Genomic DNA, 24,067 nt, shown 5'->3' with positions numbered 1-24,067 from the left:
TGCTTGGAGATGCTCGGATTATATTTTTTCATTCCGCCTAATGAGACAATTAGTCTTAATTAATTAATCCACTTCTCAAGTATTACGATTAGACGAATAGTGTCATGGAGACAATTGTAGAGCAACAGGAGAAACTCCCGATGCTGCTTTCTGTTGCTCAATACGTGCTACATAAAAATGTTTTTGCGAGCGTGAAAGAAACCCGCAAATACACGCAAAATTGCCACGTGACTGGCCACTCGACGCACTTCGCGTGTATTCGTGGGCTTCTTTAACTTTCGGGAAAACACTTTTATGTAGCACGTATTGAGCACCAGAAAGCTGTATCGGGAGCTTTTCCTGTTGATCTACGATTGTCTCATTGGCATTATTAATCTAATCATAATATTTGAGAAGTTGATTAACTAAGTGTGGTTAATTACGTAATTATGGTAAATGAAAAAAAATTATTCTGAGCATCTCCAAGCAACGGCAAACAACATTACCTTGGTTATGTCCAGCTACGTGACACTTGTATATTCTTAATGTTTGGCTCAAGTTACGTGGGGCACCCTGTAAGTAATTAAATATTACTTCTAAAGGTATCGATAGCCTAGAACGACAGAAAGCTGACCTAGTTCGTAAGGATGCATTATGCAAAAAATGTGAGGCGTGCAGACTGCACGCCTCACCTAACTGCATGTCAGAGTTAGATGAATGCGCGATATTGTACAGGCACAAGAATGAAGATACGCGTCTTATGGTAGAGGCATGGCATATCTATAATGGTGGAAGTGTGTGCGTGAGTCAACCTTCGATTACTTTACATAAGGGAGAGATTAGGTGCCTTAACAGCTATCTCTCACGTAGACCGGCACATGTGCCCGACTGACACGTGGTGATGCCATTCCGGAGCTTGCGCAGATTAGTTTTGTGTCTTCTTTCTTTTTTCGCATCAGTGCTCCCTTCAGTTGATAGTCGGCGTTCGTGTGGCCCACTTCTCTTATCTAGTGTCCTGTCTGCACGCCTCACCTTTTTTGCATAATGTATGGATAGCCTATGCCTAGAGAATGAATATATTGCGGTATGTTCATCACGCTGCAAATTGCTTTGCGTGCTTTTTTGACCATGAAAAAGAAACCTATAGACTTCATTGACCCCTTCGGCAGAGACTTTTATCAATGGCGTGTGGAATGCACGTGAATTTTGTGCGTCTCAGTATTACTTCTCTTTCCCGTAAGCAGTGCTAACGACTCAGTAAAAAACATTTCTAATAATTTACAAAATTTTGTGAGGATTGGAACATCGTCAGTTGCATGCAAAGGTCATAAATATACGCAGGGTGTCCCAATTAATTAACATGCACCAAGATTTAAAAAAAGAACGATGCGTTACTCTAAGAAAACCTAGAGCATATTGTTTACAGTACAGTGGAGTAGCTGCGAACAATTTTTTGTTACTGAGATTTAATTAGGCAATTGTATTTAACTATCTAACTCGAGACGTACTATCCTAATTATCAAAGCGTCAATGAGGCATTTGAAGGCACAGCCAAGGGACATCTAACTGCGGTATTTTCAGCGACGTACTAATTGCGTACAAATTTTTTTTCCGACTGATAAATAAACTCCGCGAAATATGTAGAATGCCACGTGTTCACCCACCCGCGGTCCCACCCGGATCATAAACCAGCGCCCTCGAACAGGCTCCATCTCAGTTATCCAGAACGAAATAAAGGAAGTAAAGAAAAACATCGTGATCGAGCTAGTGCGTTATCTGCCGCACCCCGGCCGAAGTAACATGTCGCGTTTTGTGTTAGTTGGAAACAAGCTGCGATAGCTGTTGTCTTAGAGTAGATAAAGTGCATGGATTTTTTTTTTTGCCGCATAACCTATCCCAACAAAAGCGAATTGACAACGTCAGTGCAAAGGTTTAAATGTGCGTTTTGTTTCATCCTAGTCGCCATGTCTTTCTCTAAAGAGCAGAAGGTAAACATGATCCTTGCCTTGGAATCTGCAAATGGCACCAAGAAGAAGGCCGCAAATGTACATGTCACTCATGGAAGTTTGGTGGTAGACCAAACGCATCGATTATCATCAGAAATTACGAAAACCTGAGACCGTAAAGTTTCTAATTAAATACCCTAGAGGGAAATGTGGCGCTAGTGTCTACGGGGTTCTCCTGAGCGTTGCTTCAACCTACATGGGAATGATGGGAAGTACAGGCTTCGGATTGACTTCAATCTTTAAATAAGCTGTGTTTCCTTGCGGTGCATTAAATGAAGCTATACTCAAACATTATCGCGTAAAATCTAATTTTATTTTTGCATTGTCTTATATAATGCACAACACGTTACATAAACTTTGTATGATTTTGAGGTTGAAGCATGGTTTGCTATGGTTTACACCAGGACACATCAGGGCATGCATTATTGTGCAATTTTGTTCCCGATTCAACGCCAGAGAATAATTATTTATTTATTTTTACAACAGCAATAACAACCGTGCATGTACTTATATAAAAATACTCATCAAGTATTTCTGGAAATAAAAAAATTTGTATTGTGAGAAAATGTTGCGCCCTTTAGAAGAATGCTACAAGTGTCGTCTGCTACGATGCTTGCTGGCTGCGAACGCGAGACTTTTCTCGCAGACGACAGGCACTTGCGAACTCTCTCGCTCTTTCGAAAGGTTGCGCCGGCTGTCACGATTGCTGAACGTCTCCAAGTCCTTTCAAGCACATCTGCTGGACTGCTAGCAGGGATGCTTGAGGCCTCCTACGAGTATGCTTCATTTTATTTTATGTTGACGTACCGCTTCCGAAGCGTTACGGCATGGCTTCGCACTTACCCATTTTGCGACACTAGGCTACAGCCAAGAAGCAGCAACCTTTCCTACCACAAGTAAGTTTGTGCTCTCAAATTCCTAAAACACGCATTTCAATGAGCACATAAACGAGAAATGCGTAATGAAGACCTAAAAAAAGTTGATTGTCGAGCCACTAGAAGTACAACTGTCTATGTCTTGTATCAATAGTGCCTTCATTTTCCTAATCTCAAGTTTCATAAAGCACGTAGCGCTACAGCGCCAACCTAACAGACTTAACAAACTAAGGCCCAAACGGTCAAAACATGCTCTTTCAACGTTTACGATGCCGTCGCTTTCTGGTCAGGGCTTCGACACCACACCGCGACACAAACATCGTCCTAGCCGCTGGCCCAGTGCGCTATCGCCACTTAGAGCAACAGAACAAAGGGAGATAGCTTTGCGTTGCACTGTCCACTGCAGATTATAGTAATTGTGCTTGGAGCGAAACCAAAACGGCCAAAAATACTTGTAGACTAGTTTGCAGTCAACAGAATGCCAATCCGTAGCCTGTACTTCCCATCATTCCCATCATGGTTGAACGATCGCAGCGCCAGATTTCCCTCTAGTTATACTGATATGAAACTCTATGCCTGAGACAAACTGGCAGCTTCAAGAAACAACGGCGGAAGACCCCATCCTTTAGTCCTAACCTACGCACGGATGCTCTAGCATGTATGGCCTCAAACCCTCATGCTAGCATCCGGGACGTGGCCGCCCAGATACCAATTTCAATGTCATCAGTTTGGAGGTTCTAAATGACGGCCTTTCACCCGTACTACCTTAACGAGCGCCAATGCTTAGAAGATAGGAACCTGTAGAATCGTCTAGATTTCTCGAATCGGGTCCTCACAAAGGGTGATGGGTCACCGAACTTTTTGAGCAACATCATCTGCACAGATGAAGCCAATTTTCGCAAGAACGCCTAGGTAAATTTGCATAATGCACACTATTGGAGGGACTCCAATCTACACTGGGTTTAGCGCAATTGGCATCAGTACCAGCGGTCGCTCAGTGTGTGGTCCGAAATTTACGCCAGTGCTATCATCTTCTTCGATCACACACTGAGTGGACAGCGTTACGTGAACGAAATCCTTGAAAGAGTGGTGGATGAGTTTCCCAGCGAAGTCCCGCTGTCACGTCTTCCACTTCTTTGGTATCGGCAAGATATGGCACCCGCTCACAGCAGCAGCCGAGCACGAAACTGGCTGGATGCGACTTTTCATGCGCAATAGATTGGAAGGCACGGGCCTATAAATTGTGCAGCTAGGTCACCTGACCTCTCCCCACTCGATTTTCCTTTGGAGTTATGTGAAAGATCGTGCTTACGGAATCGAGACGGACGTCAGATTAGTTCAGGGCAAGGATAACGGATGTCTGCCGTAGAATTCTGGCGTCGGTCATCAAGAAAGCCACTGAAGATGTGATAAAACGGACACAGTACTGGCGTAGTTGCAAAAGGAGACCTATTCAAACACGTCCTCTAAGCTGGTGTTCGACGGAGCTTACGAATCATAGGTAATAAGGGTACACTGAAATCTGATGGTTTTCTTTTTGTGCAGACATCCTGATTTCCAATTCGGCTCATTTACAAGTGGTATATTTACTTTCTTGAACGCATAGGTTTTGCCTTTTCTCTACAAGTTGGTCGCTTCCCGGTCTGTTTATATCGCTTTTATGTTTTGACACGAACCTGTTTTTGCAGCACGTATACACTTTCACGAAAAATAACACGCTCACTTTCATTTCGCTTTGGTCCGAAGCAAGTTTCTGGCGCGAATTATAGCTTCGCGCACACTCTTTCGACGCGGTGCGAGCAAGGCCGGGATTTATCAACATTCTCTGCCTATTACATTGCTTTTCGCGTTTCGTGCGGGGTCAGAGCGGCGCTTCGGCCGCGTTTTAAAGAGGCTTTTCTCATCAATGTGATCAGTCGGCCTTGAGAGACGGATAATAAGTGTGACGTAGAAATTAGAGGAAAAAACAGCTGCGAAGCCACGAAACCTGCTGTTGGAGCTCCTTCCATACCCTAATCAAGTTGATGGGCTCTCTCTTCGGGTTTGCGACAGGCAATGCAGTTGCTTTCAATCAGCTTATTTGAGGGCGCTGCTTTATGATGCGGCTGGGAGTGCAATCACGTAGTATTTTTCATACTTCGTGAAGCCTTTTTTTGCCAGTCGGAAAAATATTGTGCGCAATTACTACATCGCTTAAAACACCGCAGTTAGATGTTATCTTGGGGTGCCTATAAATGCCTCATTGACACTTTGAAAATTACGACAGCACTTCTCGAGTTATATAATTAATTGTAATTACCGAATTAAATTTCAATAACGAAAGAATTACTGGCGGCTACTCCACTGTACTGGGAACTAAGTTTTCTTCGAGTGACACAACAGCTGTTTTGGCGCTTTATAAGTCTGGGCGCATTATAGTTGGGGAACAGTGTATAATTCACTCAGTAAACAAAATGAGGCCAAGCTGGATTCACTGGAAATCAGAATCAATAGCAGTCATGTGCAGGAGCGCTTACCACTTGGACTCACAGAAAAAGAAAAAGAAAAAGACAGAAAGGCTGTAGTGTCGCCGGAAAGGCGAAGCGGTATTAGTGATAGCCAAGTATGCGACAATTACACGAAGGAAGATTACACAACCCAGAGGACACAGGCTATGAAATTGAACTGTCCCCTACTATGAGGTCTTGTATATACCTATACAGCGCCGATATATATATATATATATATATATATATATATATATATATATATATATATATATATATATACACACATATATATACATATATATATTATTAGATTATAATATTATTTAGATATTTCTTATTCTCATCCGCCCCCTGCTACGCTTCGCTTGGAATCCAGTCCGTAACCATTAGTGACCATCGGTTATCTTCCCTCCTCATTACATGTCCTGCCCATGCCTATTTCATTTCTTTGATTTCAACTAAGATGTCATTAACTCGCGTATGTTCCCTCACCCCAAAAAAATTAAATTATGGGGTTTTACGTGCCAAAACCACTTTCCGATTATGAGGCACGCCGTAGTGGAGGACTCCGGAAAGTTCGGCCACCTGGGGTTCTTTAACGTGCACGTAAATCTAAGTACACGGGTGTTTGCGCATTTCGCCCCCATCGAAATGCGGCCGCCGTGGCCGAGATTCGATCCCGCGACCTCGTGCTCAGCAGCCTAACACCATAGCCGCTGAGCAACCACGGCGGGTTGTTCCCTCACCCAATCTGCTCTTTTCTTATCCCTACACGTTACACCAATCATTCTTATTTCCATAGCTCGTTGCGTCGTCCTCAATTTAAGTAGAACCCATTTCGTAAGCCTCCAGGTTTCTGCCCCGTACGTGAGTACTGGTAAGACACAGATGATATACACATTTCTCTTGAGGGATGGCAACCTGCTGTTCATGATCTGAGAATGCCTGCAAAACGCACCCCAGCCCATTCTTATTCTTCTGATTATTTCAGTCTCATGATCCGGATCCGCGGTCACTACCTGTCCTAAGTAGATGTATTCCCTTACCCCTTCCAGTGCCTCGTCACCAATTGTAAACTGCTGTTCTCTTCCGAGGCTGTTAAAGATTACTTTAGTTTTCTGCAGATGAATTTTCAGACCCACCCTTCTGCTTTGCCTCTCCAGGTCAGTGAGCATGCATTGCAATTGGTCTCCTGAGTTACTAAGCAAGGCAATATCATCAGCGAATCGCAAGTTACTAAGGTATTCTCCATTAACTCTTATCCCCAATTCTTCCCAATCCAGGCCTTTGAATATCTCCTGTAAACACGCTGTGAATAGCATTGGAGAGATCGTATCTCTCTGCCTGACGCCTTTCTTTATTGGGATTTTGTTGCTTTCTTTATGGAGGACTACGGTGGCTGTGGAGCCGCTATAAATATCTTTCAGTATTTTTACATATGGCTCGTCTACACCCTGATTCCGCAATGCCTCCAAGACTGCTGAGGTTTCGACCGAATCAAACGCGTTCTCGTAATCAATGAAAGCTATATATAAGGGTTGGTTATATTCCGCACATTTCTCTATCACCTGATTGATAGTGTGAATATGGTCTATTGTTGAGTAGCCTTTACGGAATCCTGCCTGGTCCTTTGGTTGACGGAAGTCTAAGGTGTTCCTTATTCTATTTGCGATTACCTTAGTAAATACTTTGTAGGCAACTGACAGTAAGCTGATCGGTCTATAATTTTTCAAGTCTTTGGCGTCCCCTTTCTTATGGATTAGGATTATGTTAGCGTTCCTCCAAGATTCCGGTACGATCGAGGTCATGAGGCATTGCGTATACTGGGTGGCCAGTTTTTCTAGAACAATCTGCCCACCATCCTTCAACAAATCTGCTGTTACATGATCCTCCACAGCTGCCTTCCCCCTTTGCATAGCTCCCAAGGCGTTCTTTACTTCTTCCGGCGTTACTTGTGGGTGCTACTGGTACTGTATAAATCTCCATAGAACTCTTCAGCCACTTGAACTATCTTATCCATATTAGTAATGATATTGCCAGCTTTGTCTCTTAACGCATACGTCTGATTCTTACCAATTCCTAGTTTCTTCTTCACTGCTTTTAGGCTTCATCCGTTCCTGAGAGCATGTTCAATTACATCCATATTATAATTAGTTATGTCAGCTGTCTTACGCTTGTTGATTAACTTGGAAAGTTCTGCCAGTTCTATTGTAGCTGTAGGGTTAGAGGCTTTCATACATTGGCGTTTCTTGATCAGATCTTTCGTCTCCTATGATAGCTTACTGGTATCCTGTCTAACGGATTTACCACCGACTTCTATTGCACACTCCTTAATGATGCCCACAAGATTGTCGTTCATTGCTTCAACACTAAGGTCCTCTTCATGAGTTAAAGCCGAATACCTGTTCTGTAGCTTGATCTGAAGTTCCTCTATTTTCCCGCTTGCCGCTAACTCATTGATCGACTTCTTATGTACCAGTTTATTCCGTTCCCTCCTCAAGTCTAGGCTAATTTGAGTTCTTACCATCCTATGGTCACTGCAGCGCAGCTTGCCAAGCACGTCCACATCTTGTATGATGCCAGGGTTTGCGCAGAGTATGAAGTCTATTTCATTTCTAGTCTCGCTATTTGGGCTCCTCCACATCCACTTTCTGCTAAACCGCTTGCAGAAGAAGGTATTAATTATCCGCATATTATTCTGTTCTGCAAACTCTACTAATAACTCTCCCCTGCTATTCCTAGTGCCTTTGCCATATTCCCCCACTGCCTTGTCTCCAGCCTGCTTCTTGCCCACCCTGGCATTGAAGTCGCCCATCAGTATAGTGCATTTTGTTTTGACTTTACCCATCGCCGATTCAACGTCTTCATAAAAGCTTTCGACTTCCTGGTCATCATGAATGGATGTAGGGGCGTAGACCTGTATTACCTTCAATTTGTACCTCTTATTAAGTTTCCCAACAAGACCTGCCTCCCTCTCGTTAATGCTATAGAATTCCTGTATGTTACCAGCTATATCCTTCTTAATAAGGAATCCGACTCCTAGTTCTCGTCTCTCCGCTAAGCCCCGGTAGCACAGTACGTGCCCGCTTTTTAGCACTGTATATGCTTCTTTTGTCCTCCTAACCTCACTGAGCCCTATTATATACCATTTACTACCCTCTAATTCCTCCAATAACACTGCTAGACTCGCCTCACTAGATAACGTTCTAACGTTAAACGTTGCCAGGTTCAGATTCCAATGGCGGCCCGTCCGGAGCCAGGGATTCTTAGAACCCTCTGCTGCGTCACAGATCTGACCACCGTCGTGGTCAGTTGTTTCGCGGCTGCTGGGGACTGAGGGCCGGGGTTTGACTGTTGTATTCATAGGAGGTTGTGGCCAAGTACTGCACCAGGGTGGCCAATTCTGCTCTGGTGAGAGAGTGCGTTACTGGTTCTGGTCACCGGGATCAGGCCACACTCCAGGCCTGTTTATGCAATTTTCTCAACATACCTTTCTTTTTCCGGTGGAAAATTGCGCGGCACCGGGATTCGAACCATGGTCCTCTTGCACGCGAGGCGGATACTCTACCGCCACCGCAGCAGTTGTACGCCTCATTCAACCTCCAGTGGTGCCTTCTTTGATCAGTCAAGGTGGACCAGTCAAGGTGGATCTATATATATTCTGAGCTTGGTTAAACCGCACAGATGGCACTCAACTGGAGAAACCGGGTATTTATGACCTGCTAATGTGTGGCCATACATAATAAAGATGACCTTTTTTTTTTAAGTGGGTACCCCATATAGTGATAAACTAAAAGAAAAGAAATATTAAAAAAGAGGGGGGGATGAAAAAAAAAGAAGGAAAACAAAGAAAGGAAGAAAACAGGGGATTTGAACTCGGGACCCTTGGATGTTGCCCGGAGAGATAGCCCAGTCGGTTGATCCGTCAGGCCCCAGGTTTCATTAAAGCGCCATAGCTCCTGTCCAGAGCCTCATACTAACGTGGAAACAAACTGATGTTGTCCGCGATGGTCGAATTTCGGCACACATTCGTGGAAAAAAAATGGCCGCCCGTCGATGAGAGGGAATTCGAGCGGCTCTAGAGACTAGGAAAAGCTTAAGCAGGTGCGAGCGTGGCACGCTAAGCGTGTGAAGCTAGCCCGAGTAACTATCTCAAGGACTGCTGCTCACGAGAGCGAAATACCTTTGTGTAATTATAATAACCCTAATAATACTACTTTAGAGAAGTGAGCGGCCCAGAGGGCTGTACTACGAGTGCTATGACTGATAATTTGCTCTCTTTCTCTCTTTCTATATATATATATATATATATATATATATATATATATATATATATATATATAGACTCAGTGAAGTAGACGCGCGTATAAAGCGGTTTATTGATGTTTCGGCCGGGGTCCGGCCTTCATCAGAATACATTGCATGGTGACAGTACAGTTAATATACATGTGCAATCAACCAAATGAAGATATGTTTACATGAAAAACGAATAAAATGGGCGAACAAAATGCATCTGAATCGTTCAAAGGACAGCTGATACGTGTATAGACCGATGTCGATTGTAAACATATCATCTAAAATACAAAGCATAAAAACGCACCCAAATAAATTGCAAAAACCAATCGCCACGTGACAACAAAACGTCAATATGTGCTCAATATGTGCTAAGTTATCAAGCAAACACAGACACAGAAAAAGGGAATAGTGACGTACTAGTAGAAGTAGCGTGTGGTATGAATGAATGTGTAGGAAAATTGAGTTGCCTGTCTTTGTAGCCCGTCACTTGTCCCTTCTTCTACTAGTACGTCACTATTCCCTTTTTCTGTGTCTGTGTTTGCTTGATAACATAGCACATATTGACGTTTTGTTGTCACGTGGCGATTGGTTTTTGCAATTCATTTCGGTGCGTTTTTATGCTTTGTATTTTAGATTTATTTATTTATTATTTATTTATTAGATACTGCCAACTGCCTCTTGGCAGTCCAGGCAGGAGTGAGTGTATACAAAGTCGGCACTGCAAGTCAAAATAACAAAAACATGGGTTACAAGGAACCATAAAAAAATGCTTAAATATACAGACAATTGCGTCGGGAAATGCAGCATGTACAAAATTTACATAGATAGGAAAATGGTGATTCTAAAATGAACACGCTTCATTGCAAAGATTGTACGGCAGACACAAATGATTCAACCGAGGGCATGCAAGCGACTTCTTGCGGTAGAGCATTCCACTCTGCTATAGTTCGAGGAAAAAACGAGAAGCGATAAGCAGTAGTTTTAGTCGGTGGCACCACAATCGTTTTGCTGTGCTTGCGTCTGGTTTCTCTTGTTTTATTAAAATTGATGTATATGTCGGGATCCATTTTTGTTTGTTTATTAACGATATTAAACAAAGTTTGTAGGCGATGCAGTCTACGCCGAAATTCTAGCGATGGGAGGCCAGACCGTGTTCTGAGATCAGTGATCGAGACTCGTCTATTATAAATATTATAAATAAATCTAAGGGCTTTCTTTTGCACGCTTTCAATCTTGTTGACACCGGTCTTTGTGTGGGGATCCCAGACAGCATCGGCATATTCAAGCAGTGGTCTAATGAGTGTCGTGTAGGCAGCGAGTTTAGTCCTACTAGTGCAATGTTTGAGCCGGTGTTTAATTAGCCATAGCTTCCTTAGCGACGCCGAAACGACGTATTGGACATGAGCGTTCCAGGTTAACTTCGAGTCAATAACTACACCCAGATACTTAAAATTGTCAACCGTCCTAATTGCTACATTATTGATTTTATATGTACAAATTGATGGTGCTTTCTTTCTTGTAATCATCATTTGAGTACATTTTGAGGCATTTAAGTTCATACGCCAGGATTGACACCAATTATCGATTGCATTAAGGTAATCCTGTATAGCATTCTGATCATGGGGTGATTGAATGTTGTGGTACACAATACAATCATCAGCGAAGAACCGGCATCGTACCGGGGAATCAAAGGACAAGTCATTCAGATAAATCAAAAAGAGAAGAGGTCCAAGTACTGAACCTTGCGGTACACCGGAAAGTACGGGAGCAGGTGAAGAAAATGAGTTTCCTATACGGACATATTGTGTTCGATTAGTTAAATAAGAGTCAAGCCAGCGAAGAATTTGTTCATTTTTCAGCGCACATTGTAGCTTGAGCTTTAGCCTTTGGTGACAAACACGGTCAAATGCTTTCTGAAAATCAAGGAAAAGCACATCTATTTGCCCGCCGCAGTCCAGCGCTGCCATGACTTCATTGGTAATATGTAGAAGCTGAGTAACTGTAGATAGGCCACGCCGAAATCCATGCTGTTTTTCCGAAAAGAAATTATTGTTTTCCAGAAAGCTGCTCAGGTGCTTAAAAACATAGTGCTCCATCACCTTACTAGCGGTGCAGAGAAGCGAGACGGGTCTGTAATTAGTAATACTGAGTTTATCTCCGGACTTATGGATGGGAATTATCTTTGCTGCTTTCCAATCGTTAGGAAGGACACCTTGCTTTAGACTTTCGTTAAATATTATGTACAGATACTTTGCGCACCACTCCGCATATCTAAAAAGAAAATTATTTGGTATGTCATCAGGACCAGCAGATTTCTTTATATCTATGTTTAATAGGGACGAAAGAATACCTTCTTCGGAAACAAAAAGGTCTGGAAGTTCGCAGCCAGAGCCTGAAAATTCTAGGCTATCGTCTTCAGTACCGCGTAGAAATACCGAAGCAAAGTACTCGTTGAACGCTTCCGCAATATTCTGGTTGTCACTGGTCTCGGTATCATTCAATCTGATTTTGGTGACCGGGTTCTTTTTCTCGGTTATGTGCATCCAAAATTGTCTTGGGGCGTTAGATAAAAAATAGTGTAGTTTAACATTGAAAAAATAGTACTTTGAGTCTTTTATTTTTTTCCTAAGTTCGGTACGCATTGACGGTAGCACAGAACGATCGACACAACTATTGGGACGTGACAAGCGTTTTAAGCGGCGCTTTAGCTGCAGTATGTCCCGAGTGATCCAAGGGTTATTGCGGGCCATTCTCTTGTGTTTTGTTGGAATGTACCTGTAGATACATTCCCGCACTGCGTCCTTAAAGTGCATCCATAAATCATTGACACAGGTTACACCTTGATTTGATTTTTTAAGAAAAATGTCGAAATCTTGCTCTAAGTAGTCGATTAGACTTTCATCAGCAGCTCTCCCAAAATCCAAGACTTCTTTGTCTGGACAACGGATAATATTTTGCTGTAGATTGCTTTTAAGCAGAATCGCTTCATGATCTGATATGCCTGGTAAAACTTCTACAGTAAATCCTGTTTCACTGACTGCTTCAGAGATAAGAACAAGGTCGAGGATAGTTTTTGAGCTTGAAGTAACACGTGTAGGTGTTCCTACTACTTGTTTTAGATTAAAAGAAAACGCCAAATCGAGCAGCATTTCAGCATGTTGACAAGAATGCCGAACACAGAGATCGTCCCAGTTTATCATCGGTAGATTAAAGTCCCCGCATAAAATGATATGAGTATAGTGTTTACTGTGGACGTAAAGAAAATCATGCAGTGATTCCAAGATTGAGATATCTGCATTCGGAGGCCTGTATACTACACCAATAAGAACCTTACGTTTGAAAGACGGCACTACAATCCAAACCATTTCAGCAGAAGTATTGTGTGGAATGGATGTGAATGGGATGCCATTTTTTATTATGGTCGCGACACCACCCCCTCTCGAGCCACGGTCGTGGCGAATTATGTTGTACGAGCTGGGTATTATGTCAGAATCAGGGATAGCATCATGTAGCCATGTTTCTGTTAGAAGCGTGATGTCAGGATTGTAACTAAGAAGTAGGCTCTCAAGGTCATCAGACTTGTTCACAACGCTCCGGGCGTTAACATTTAAAACAGTTAGCGGACTGAAGACGTGGGGTAACTCTAACAAATGTGCTTTAGTCTTACTTTCATGCTGTTTTTGACTGGAATTAGACCGGCTATGTCAATTTGCTGCTGAGGGAACTGCCCTGTCGAGTGCCTCGTCCCATCTGAATGTATTACCATTGATTCTAACCTTGTCGAAGGATAGAAATACTTTGTCGCCTCTGTCTCGGTTCTCTTTTGTCCAGGTCCAAAGCTTTTTTCTTATTGATTGGACTCTAGGAGAGAAGTCCTCTGAGATGCTGTATGGAGTGTTCTTGAAAGCTTTACACTCTTTCAGTATTTTTAATTTGTCTCGGTAGTCTACTAGCCTGAATATTACGGGGCGGAATTTGTCGTCCCTAGGCTTCCCTATTCGATGAGCTCGCTCAATTGAAACATTTGGAACATTTAGTACGCTGTCAAGGATTTTTGTCGAAACCTCTCGTTCCAAAGATTGGTGTGCTTCTTCCTTCGGTTCCGGTAGACCATACAGTATTAAATTGTTTCTTCGGCTTCGGTTTTCGAGGTCATCTACTTTTAACAGCAGGCTATCAACGGTTTTCTGCAGGTCGTCTACCTTGACTGTGTAGGTCTTAACAGTAGCCGAAATATCCTCTACTTTTCGGTCAATGGAAGCTAACTTATCAATACTTTCATCTAGACGCCGGTTTGATATGGCCACACCTTCCTTAAGTTCTCGCAAGTCGTCCATAATTTTTTGCAGCATGATTTCGGTAGAGGGGCCTGGATTCAATTCAACGTCCCCGCAGGAAGCTAGTAAGTCCACAAAACAATGGTACACATTAATTAACGCATCTATAAACGGCCGTGGGCACGGCAAGAGCAAAAGACACACATCGTCACTACTATAGCCAGAATCATGGCGGTAGTCTCTCACCTGTATTAGGAACAAAAACGGATTCTTTAGGCACATGGTTCCTAAGCTCTCGCCGCGCCCACTGGTCGATTGCCGCTCTTGCGTTGTTTTTATACTGTCCGATAGCTGTGACGTAGCGGATGGTGGCGCTCGATGCCGGTCCAAGTGCGTCGTCCAGCTGCTCGATGATATGTTTGCAATCGCCATCGGTCTATACACGTATCAGCTGTCCATTGAACGATTCAGATGCATTTTGTTCACCCATTTTATTCGTTTTTCATGTAAACATATCTTCATTTGGTTGATATGCACATGTATATTAACTGTACTGTCACCATGCAATGTATCCTGATGAAGGCCGGACCCCGGCCGAAACGTCAATAAACCGCTTCATACTCGCGTCTACTTCACTGTGAATATTTACCCGGACCCATGTATGTATGTATAATCCTCCCTCCGGGAGGATTATACATACATATATACATACATACATATATATACATACATATATACATACATACATATACAATCGCCACACGGCGATTGCAGGTGTACATCCTGACGGCCTTCCTGGCGGTGGTGGTGAACAACCTGCTGGTGGAGACGCTGCCGCTGCAGGTGCGCATCACGTTCGGCTACCTGCTCTCGTTCGCCACGCTGCTCTTCGTGGCGCTCTTCGAGGTGCACTGGGAGAGCTTCGAGCACGACGCCGGCTACAGGGCAAACCTCATCGCCATCGCCACCGTCGCCCTGGGATGCACGGGTCAGTCGACGGCCGTTGATGGGTGGCCTCCGCGCGGCAACTTCTAACGCTCGCGTTGCGTGTTTTCTGGTCTTGCAGTGCAACAGTCGAGTTTCTACGGCTACACCAGCATGCTGCCTTCTCGGTACACGCAAGCTGTCATGACTGGAGAGAGTGAGTGATTTGCCTCAGGAGGGAGAGGCCTGGTGTGGAGGTGCATGTCTCGAAGCCGTCGAGGCTCAAGAAATGCCCTTATAGCCGCCCACGCAGATCGCTTGTTAAATGTCCCGTGTGCGGCTTTTCGGGACGTGACATACATTTCTTGGCGTCTCCGCGCAAGTGCAAACTAAATGAGAGACCACAGTGTGTTGTAAGGACAGGAAGGGGGAATCAATAGTGGTAAAAAAGGAAGGAAGGATTATATATTCCTTGTTCGACCACTGACGATTGCTTCGATTCTCCATCGTCTTATGATTCTGTGTTATTGTTAGACAAATAAGTGACGGTGCACTAAGTTGTGCAGTACTAGTAAGTACAGTACAATTCTTAAATGCCGGTAACGGTTGAAATTGTATGAGCGCGTCAGCAAGGTGAGCAGGTGGGATCCGACCATAATGCTGGCCAATGTCGTGTTTTAGCTCGACGGAACACCGCAAACGTGGTTTTACACCCACGAGGAAGAGCTGACCAGCTGGGACTTGTTCAAAGAAAAGCTGTCCGACGTTTTTGGTAAACCGACCGGTCGACTACTAGCCGCCAAGCAACAACTCGCCACGCGTGCCCAAACTGCTACCGAGTCGTATGATTCCTTCATTCAGGACGTCCTAGCCCTCTGTCATGAAATCGACACGTCCATGCCAGAGGCAGAGAAGGTTGGACACATTATCAAAGGCATCGCGGACGACGCATTCAACCTCCTGGTCTTTAGAAACTTATCGAGTGTCGACGCTATCATGAAGGAATGCCGCCATTTCGAGCAGGCGAAGAGTCGCCGTATATACAATCAGTTTACACGGCTTCCAAATACTGCAACGACCTCTTACTGTACCGACCCCACCGACCAATCTAGCTCGCCACCTCTAAGCGAAAACGTCACCCGAGTTGTACGCCGCGAACGCGAAGCAGCGTTTCCTGCCTCGCCTCAACAGAAGTCTTGGAACAACACAGTTGAGACGATATCGCTGATCCAGTCCGTGGTTCGCCAGGAAATCGCTAATATGGGTCTTCCCAGTGCCTGCTTCTTGAGTCGCCCTAACACCCGCCCTGCTCCATGACTCGGTCCTATCGCAGTCCACTTCACGGTGTCCGTTATCCCTACACTACCAGGAATCCATCGGAATGGCGTACACCTGACGACAGGCCGATCTGTTCCTGCTGCGTGTGTGTAGCATAGGCAGAGGGACCGAAAGAACGACGAAGACAAGCGCTGTGTCTTCGTCGTTCTTTCGGTCCGTCTGTCTATACGTAGGCGCTGTAAGTGATGCTTGCAACGGAATACACATTAGCCCGTCCCCAAACCCTGCATGGTAAAGTCGTTCTTTTACTTCATATGATTGCATAATTTTACTGTAATACTTAGATATCTGATTACTCATATCTGTAACAGTTGATTATTTAATACACATTTACCAAACACTTATTTCAGTTTATTTTCCTAAAAAAATAATATTTACAGTTTTCTCTCCGCTCGATTCATGGGCGATTCCCCAAGTGGTTTGCGCCATTTCACTGAGGAACAAGAGCGAAAATATATGTAGCTTAGTTCTCGCGAATGCAAGCTTGACGCGGTGACTACGCTGGTGACGCGAGGCTCGACCGGTGTGTTTCTCTATGTAATCGCGTGGCTGTATTCCCAGGTTTCCAAAGTACAGGGAAGCTCACAAGTTAAGACATGCAGTTTTCCTTCTTTGAGCAAGCAGTTCTAGATTGGCCAGCATGGGTGAGTCAAGTAGCTTGAACCTCTTGTTAACGCGACGCACAGCTAACCTTTGCATTTTTTTAGTTTTATTCAAAGGGTCCCGCACAGCACTACAGTATTCCAAAGATGGTCTGATAAACGTTTCGTAGATTACGAGCCTCAGTGAAGGAGAAGATTCGCCCAACTTGTGTTTTGAAAGGTCGGCATATTTTCGGGCAGTAGAGTATATTCTGTCTATATGGGTCAGCAGCGTGGCTTTTTGCGCTTGTTGGTGCATGATTTAAATAGCGACGAATAGTGCGCAGAGGGCGAGACAGTCAAAACCAAACACACACGAGCAGTACGAGCGCTAAATTCCAAAAAATATAATTTTTCACATACATCACTTTTATACGCACGAAGAACATAACACTTAGACAACTAGTATCAGCGTCTCGGAAACGCAAGCTGTTTATGTGCGTCCTGCTCTGCTTGTCCTTTCAGCTTCTATTATCTCTGGAGTTATCCTGTCTGTGCTGCTAGCATTTGACAGGAACTAGAAATTATGGATATAGGACGATAATTATCGACTTGTAATGGAGAACCATTCATAAAAACAGGGACGACTCTTGCGATACGCCCATCGTCAGGCAGCGAGGCAGAATCGATGGACTTCTGAAAAACCATTACTAATAGGCCAGCCATTTGGTCAGAATATTTTTGTAGGAACGTATTAGGAATGTTATGCGGCCCAGGTGACTTTTTAATGTCTAAGCGCAATAAAAATTCGGTAACGTCTTCAACAGAAATGCTGATGCTCTTAACATTTTCAGTGTCATTGGATACTTCGACACGTGAGGCTGACCTCGAAAAACACTGAAAAAAAAAGGTATTGATTGTGTGGGTTATTATTTTATCCGTAAGCACGCAGCCTGGTACAGGAATTTGATTTACTTTGTTAGAATTCTTGTGGGACAGAAATTGCTAAGATGTGGAGGAATTTTCTTTCACGAAGCGGCGAAGCTTAACAGAGAAATAGCGCTCCCTTGATTCTTGCAACTTGGTCTCTAAATCAAGCGCTAAATTCGATATAAATGTTTTATCACGTGTTTGCTTACCATAGCGTTTAATTCTGCCTTGTAAATTAACATTTCTGTCGTAATTTATAGGTTATCTCGGCCTATCTTTAATTTTATCAGGAATAAGATTACGGATTCATAATTCACAACACGTTTTAAACTTTGTCCACAATGTATTAACGTTGTCATCACAACATGAGAGAAATGTTCTTCCAAATGAAATATAATATTTGAACCATCAGCTGCGTCATAGTTTTTGATATTTGTGAATTTGGCGTTCTTTGAATGAGACTTATGGGGAAGGAAACTCGTAAAATAAGCTAAGTCTGGGTCAGAAATTACCTCGTGAACTTCACCTGCTCAGTTGCTGAAGCCAGACGAGCAGAGCACAAGGTTCAAGATAGAACACTGGTTACGCGTTTGTAGGAAACATACACAGTTTGACACGGGCTTGTACGCCACCATCGCTGCCAGCAGATTGTTTCAGATCAGTGGGTCAACTAACACCCGTCAATGCTGGAAATATTGAAGTCTCCAGCGATTATTAAGTTCCGATTCCGGTATTTATCTAAAGGTTTTGCCGGTGCAATCTCATACGTCACGTATATAGGTAACTTGGCGCAGAACGCGATAAGGACCGTTGTAGCGTTGTAGAAGCTTCGCTGATAGACCAACTCGTCGAGTTGGCGACAAGAGGAGCACTAAGGGTCCTGCAGCGTAATATACATTCTTACGACGGCAATCGTAACGCAAATTCTGTGATGCCTGCAACATGGTAAGGCGGATACATGCGATATGACGAGCAGCGTTCGCCACGAGGAGGTTAAAGAAACGCTGCTAAAGTGGGGGGTGCGCCCGCCAAGTGAAGCCGCCGCGGCGAAATCTTGCGGGAGGCAAAAGCACGCAAGCCGCCGCACCTTATGTGTTTCGGGTCGTCGTATCTTGCCGCACGGAGTGCTGTGCGGATCCCAAACTGTGCTAGCGCGCTCGGTTGTTTTTAGTAAACTTGACGTACAAGCAGCTGACACGTTATCCTTCTCATTTAAATAAGGTTGCAGACAAACATTGCCTTGCTCTAGCATAAAGGAACATCTTATATTTAGGATAAGAAGGAAACGGCCGCCACCAAAGTTACGAGAACCTACATGCATTAAGGATGCTAAAGCAGCGGCAACACCTGACGATAATGAAGATAATAATTAATGCTTATATGTGTTGCGTCTACTGCTGTTTATCGTGCTACATTTTCAGTTTTTATTTGCTTTTATGTTCTGACAGCTTTCGTAATTGATCAGTTTATGCACTGCATTAAAGATGGCGAATAAACGCAAATTATTGCGCGAATCTTTTCTTCTTTGCGGCAGCTGCATGTTGATGCCGATAAAATAGAAAAATACCCCAGTACTCGGATATCTGCGAACCGAAGACCTCCAATATGGCTCGCCTCATAGCCCACACTGTTGCATTATAACCTAAAAATCTGTTAAGCAATTAAAAATCGCTTGAAAAGCCGGCGAACAGCGCTGCCAAGCTTTTAGCAGGTCGCTCCTTGCCCCCCGCAAGATGGCCGCCGCCGGCTTCACCCGAGCCCGTAGGCCGTTATAGGCTGCTTCCACGCCTGCAGTTTATCTTTAGCCTCCTTGGTTCGCCCTTGTGATGGCATCTTGCGCGTACGCCGATGGTTGTCGTGGGGCGGATGGTAGTAAAGCACCCATGGGGAGCGTCGGTTGACGGCCAAAAAGAAGATAAAACAGTGAACAGTATCGTGGCGTGACGTATTACAGGCGGGTGTAACAAAGGGTAACGTAGCATCCCAGTTGCGGTGGTCGGCGGAAACGTACCTGGAGAGCGTGTCGGTTATGGTGCGATTCAGTCGTTTGGTGAGACCGTTTGCCTGAGGGTGGTCGGCGGTATTGACCTTGAGTTTTGTGTAACATGAGCGGAGGAGATCATTGATGACCCGCGACAAGAAGCAAGCGCCGCGATCGGTGAGCAGCTGACGAGGAGCTCCGTGATGCAGAATCACATCGTGGAGAAGAAAGTCGGCAATATCGACAGCACAGCTGATTGCAAGTGCGCGTGTAATAGCGTAGCGCGTGGCATAGCCTGTCGCGACACCGACCCATTTGTTCCCTGATGCTGATGTAGGGAAAGGTCCGATCAGATCGAGGCCGACGCAGAAGAACGACTCTACTGGGACACCAATAGGCTGAAAAAGGCCGGCGGGAATCGTCGGTGGCCTCTTGCGTCGTTGACATAGTTCGCCGCTGCCAACGTACTTCTGTCCGGAGCGATGAAGCCCAGGCCAAAAGAAACGACGCCGCACGATATCATAAGTGTGCGTTACACCAAGGTGGCCTGCTGTGGGTTCGTCGTAAAGCTGCTGGAGGACAGAATTGCGCATGTGGGATGGAACCACGAGCAAGTGCTCAGGGCCTTCGAGGTGTGCACACTGTGGCGGCACAAAGTTCCACTACGTAAGGTAAACGTCCGGAGCGACTCGGCAGGCGCCTCGGAGCTGAGACGGTTGATGGTAGAACGTAACGCCGGATCACGCCACTGTTCATCGCCGAAATGAAGAAGCTCTGAGATAAAAAGAACAGAAGCATCGGTGTCAGGATTTGTGCTCTCGGGTGGATCAACGGGATATCGGGCAGGTAGTCCGCGTCCTGATCTAATTGGCCAGACTTGTGCACGACGGAAAACGCGTACTTTTGTAAGCGCAAAGCCCATTGTCCAAGGATCTTTCAGCGAGGAAACACAGCAGAGCGCACTACCGTGAATGGACGGCCAAAGAGGTGCGGTCCAAATGTGGAGATGGCTCAAACAAGGCATTCACGCTCGGCAAATGAGTGATTGTGCTCTGGGACAGAGAGCAGGCGGCTGGCGTAGGCTATGACGCAGTCACGACTCATGACCATGCTGGCGCTGGGCAAGGACGGCTCCGATTCCGTATCCACTGGCGTCCGTCCGAACTTCCGTGGGAGCAGATGGGTCGATGTGCGCCAACAGAGGAGAAGTCGTCAGGAGACCGATAAGCGCAAAATACATGAGCTTCTCTACGGCCCCATAAGAAAGGCGCATTTTTCTTGAGAAGTTCTGTAAATGGATGGGTGATGTCAGCGAAATTTTTGACAAAGCGATGGAAGAACATAAGCCAATCAAGAAGCGAACGTCTTTGGTTGAGGAAGGTACAGGGAAATGCTTCACGGCGCGAATGTTTGCTGGGTCAGGTCGTATTCCTACATCGTTAACAAGGTAACCAAGCACTGTCATTTCTCTACGACCAAAGTGGCACTCGGATGAGCTGAACTGTAGACCGGTGATTCGGAACACTTGGAGAATGGCCGACAGGTGCTGAATGCGGCTCACAAATGGCGTTGAAAAAAGAATAACGTCATCTATGTAACATAAGCAGGTCGACCATTTCAGGCCTCGAATGAGCGAATCCATCATGCACTCAAATGTAGCTGGCGCACTTCATAGACCGAAGGGCATAACCTTAAATCGGTATAGCCAGTTAGGTGTTACAAATGCTGTCCTCCCGCGGTCCATAGGCAACCTGCCAATAGCCACACTGCAGGTCCATGGACGAAAAATGACTCGCTCCGTGGAGGCAGTCCTGTTCTGGTCTTGTTCTGGTGACTGTAATCGACACAGAAACGTCAGGTGTCCTCTTTTTTTCTTGACGAGCACAACTGGAGATGTCCATGGGCTCCTCGAAGGTTGTATATTGTCTTTTTCCGCCGTCGACTTCTTTTTGTATAGTCGCCCGTTCAGCAGCTGAAACGCGATACGGACGACGATGAATAGGGCTTACGTCGCCGTTGTCGATTCGATGCTTGACAATCGTTGCCTGGCCAAGTGGGCGCTTGTCGGAGACATCCCGGTAAAGAAGCTAACACACGGCAAAGCTCAAGGGCCTGCACAGGTGAAAGGTCCACGGCTATCATTTTGTCTAATTCATTGGTGGGCAATCTGATGGATCCTCCTGCGCACGTGGGACTTGAAAGGGGCTTCAGATGTTAGCGTGGAGACCTTACAGTCGTTTAGGGAGGACAACATTGCAAGCTAAATTCCGCAAGGTAGAACATGGGTGGATAAGCCAAAGTGAAGCACAGGCAGATAGGCTTCATTGTTGACAATTTCGACAACCGTGTGTGGTAGGGTTACATTGTGTGTCAAGAGAACGTCAATAATAGGGAATGCAAGGTAATCGCCGTCAACAATAGAATGAGAGAGCGTCAAAACTAGTGGATTGGGACGGCAATCGCGTGAACTCTAAGTACACAGTTGCGTAGGCCTAGCAGCAAGAGTCTCGGGAACAGAAAGGGGTTCAAGTTGAAGGACACCGGTGCCACAGTGTACGAGGGCTGAATGTGTTAACAAAAAGTCAGTGACCAAGATCACGTCGAATGGGCACTGCTCAAGCACAAGAAACAGACAAATTGTCCTATGGCCAGATATAGTGACGCGGGCAGCACACGTTCCCAATAACGGTAGGTGTACTTACATCGGCGACTCTTAATGCACGTTGCAGGGCAGGTGTCAGGACTTTCTTCAGCTTCTCACGAAGACTAGCGCTCATCACCGAGATTTGTGTACCGGTGTCAGTAAGGACCGTAGCAGTAACACCGTAGACTTGGACTTGTAGCAAATTAGAGCGGATAGGGACAGTCAGACGAGGATTTCGAAGCCGGGTCAAGAATGCAGCGTCTCCTCCGGGCGCTGCACTCGTTAGTTTTCGATGCGTGGCGTCCAGGATTGGCAGGCCACGGGAAACGGCGGACTTGCGGCGGGCGAGATCGGCGGTTGCGCAGGGATCAGCTGCACGCACTGGTGCGAGTGTCCACATCGGGCGTGTCAGTCGGCGAAGAGCGCGACGACGCTGCACGGGCGTCGGGACGCGCCAGCCAGTCGGCGACGGCTCCAGCACGCAATATGCCCAACTATTGGGCGACCATGCGGCGTCCCCCGCGGGATCGCGAGTAAAAGGACCGGTTCCTCGGCGCGACTGGTGGTGTGGCTGACGTGAGTGTTGGAACGCGCGCGGTGCAGAGTCCCAATTTAGCGACCTCCGGTCGAACCACGGCTTGAATCGAGGAAACCGTAGGCTGGTTGTCAGTTGAGACATCGGGGACAAGAGGGGCTGGTGATATCGCTTCTACTTCACGACGAACGATACGTGTCAAATTGTGCGAAGCAGGCCATTGTAAAGTCGGTGGTGGTTCTTCACATGATGATGACGTGGCAGTATTGGGCAGCCTGGTGAATTGCTGGGCGATACGGCGGGATTTTGCTTGTTCGAATCGCCAACACTCTTTTACAATAGCATCCACTGTACGCAGTTCCTGAATACCAAAACGTTGATCGGAATCTACTGACTGCCAAAGCTTTTTTTCTTATGCGCAGCGTCGCCTGAGAATAGTCGCGAAACAAAGACACGCCTGTGTCTTTTAGTTTGAAACAGTTCTTAAACATGACAAGCTTTTCTTTGTAGTTACACAATCTAGGAACAATCGGCCTAGGTTTGTTATCGCGGTTTCTGCTGATTCTGTGAACGCGTTCAACGGAAATAATGCTTATGCCAAGTCTATTTTTGCAGACTTTAAGCACCACCGTTTCTTCCAACACTTCTACAGTTTCGTTGTGAGCGTCTAGAATGCCAAGAACTATTAAGTTATTCCTACGTGCGTTGTCTTCATAATTAATAAACTTTTTTTCTTCTGATCCGATGGCTTCTCGAGGCGCTGGGTGAATTCATCAAGAACCTTTATTTTTTTCTTCGTTTGCTTTCGACAGTCTTTACACTTCATCGAGCTTCAAAAGTAACAATACAGAAGTATCGGTGACATGCTTTTGTATTGTTGGATTTTCCAGAAAGTGATATTTGTTTAAAATGGATGAAAGGCTACACTAACGATAGTAGTTTATTATCTGTACCAAAACGTGGTGTGAGGTATCAGTGTTTTGTGTATTTAAATTTAAACTTTCAGGCCGAACTATCATCCTATCAATATGCAAAACACTGATACATGGCTCACACCACGTTTTCGCACCTATTATAAACTACGGTCCATTACAGTATAACCTTCCTTTCATCTTAAACAAATATCACTTTCCGGAAAATTAAACTACACGTAATTGCGATAAATATTTGTTCGGATGTAGATCCTATTGTTTGCTTTTAATTGCTATTTCG

General features: G+C 45.1%; 1 protein-coding gene across 2 annotated transcripts in view; it reads left to right on the top strand.

Annotated features, from left to right (window-relative positions):
- Ent3 (equilibrative nucleoside transporter 3) overlaps window positions 1-24,067 on the top strand; it is a 355,337-nt gene that overhangs the window by 9,679 nt on the left and 321,591 nt on the right. Inside the window, exons 1-3 of one of the 2 annotated variants that reach the window (XM_072290074.1) lie at window positions 8,751-9,057; window positions 14,697-14,910; window positions 14,989-15,063. In XM_072290074.1, coding sequence (XP_072146175.1) covers window positions 9,034-9,057; window positions 14,697-14,910; window positions 14,989-15,063 — 313 coding nt within the window. In that variant the 5' untranslated portion in view covers window positions 8,751-9,033. Of the gene's footprint in view, window positions 1-8,750; window positions 9,058-14,696; window positions 14,911-14,988; window positions 15,064-24,067 lie in introns of those variants that run through there. The other variant, XM_072290073.1, reaches the window with a different exon arrangement.

Source organism: Dermacentor andersoni, chromosome 8 (genome assembly GCF_023375885.2).
Source record: "Dermacentor andersoni chromosome 8, qqDerAnde1_hic_scaffold, whole genome shotgun sequence".
Classification (NCBI taxonomy): domain Eukaryota; kingdom Metazoa; phylum Arthropoda; class Arachnida; order Ixodida; family Ixodidae; genus Dermacentor; species Dermacentor andersoni.
The sequence above is the reverse complement of the archived record's forward strand: the minus strand, read 5'-3'. Positions and strand labels throughout refer to the sequence as shown.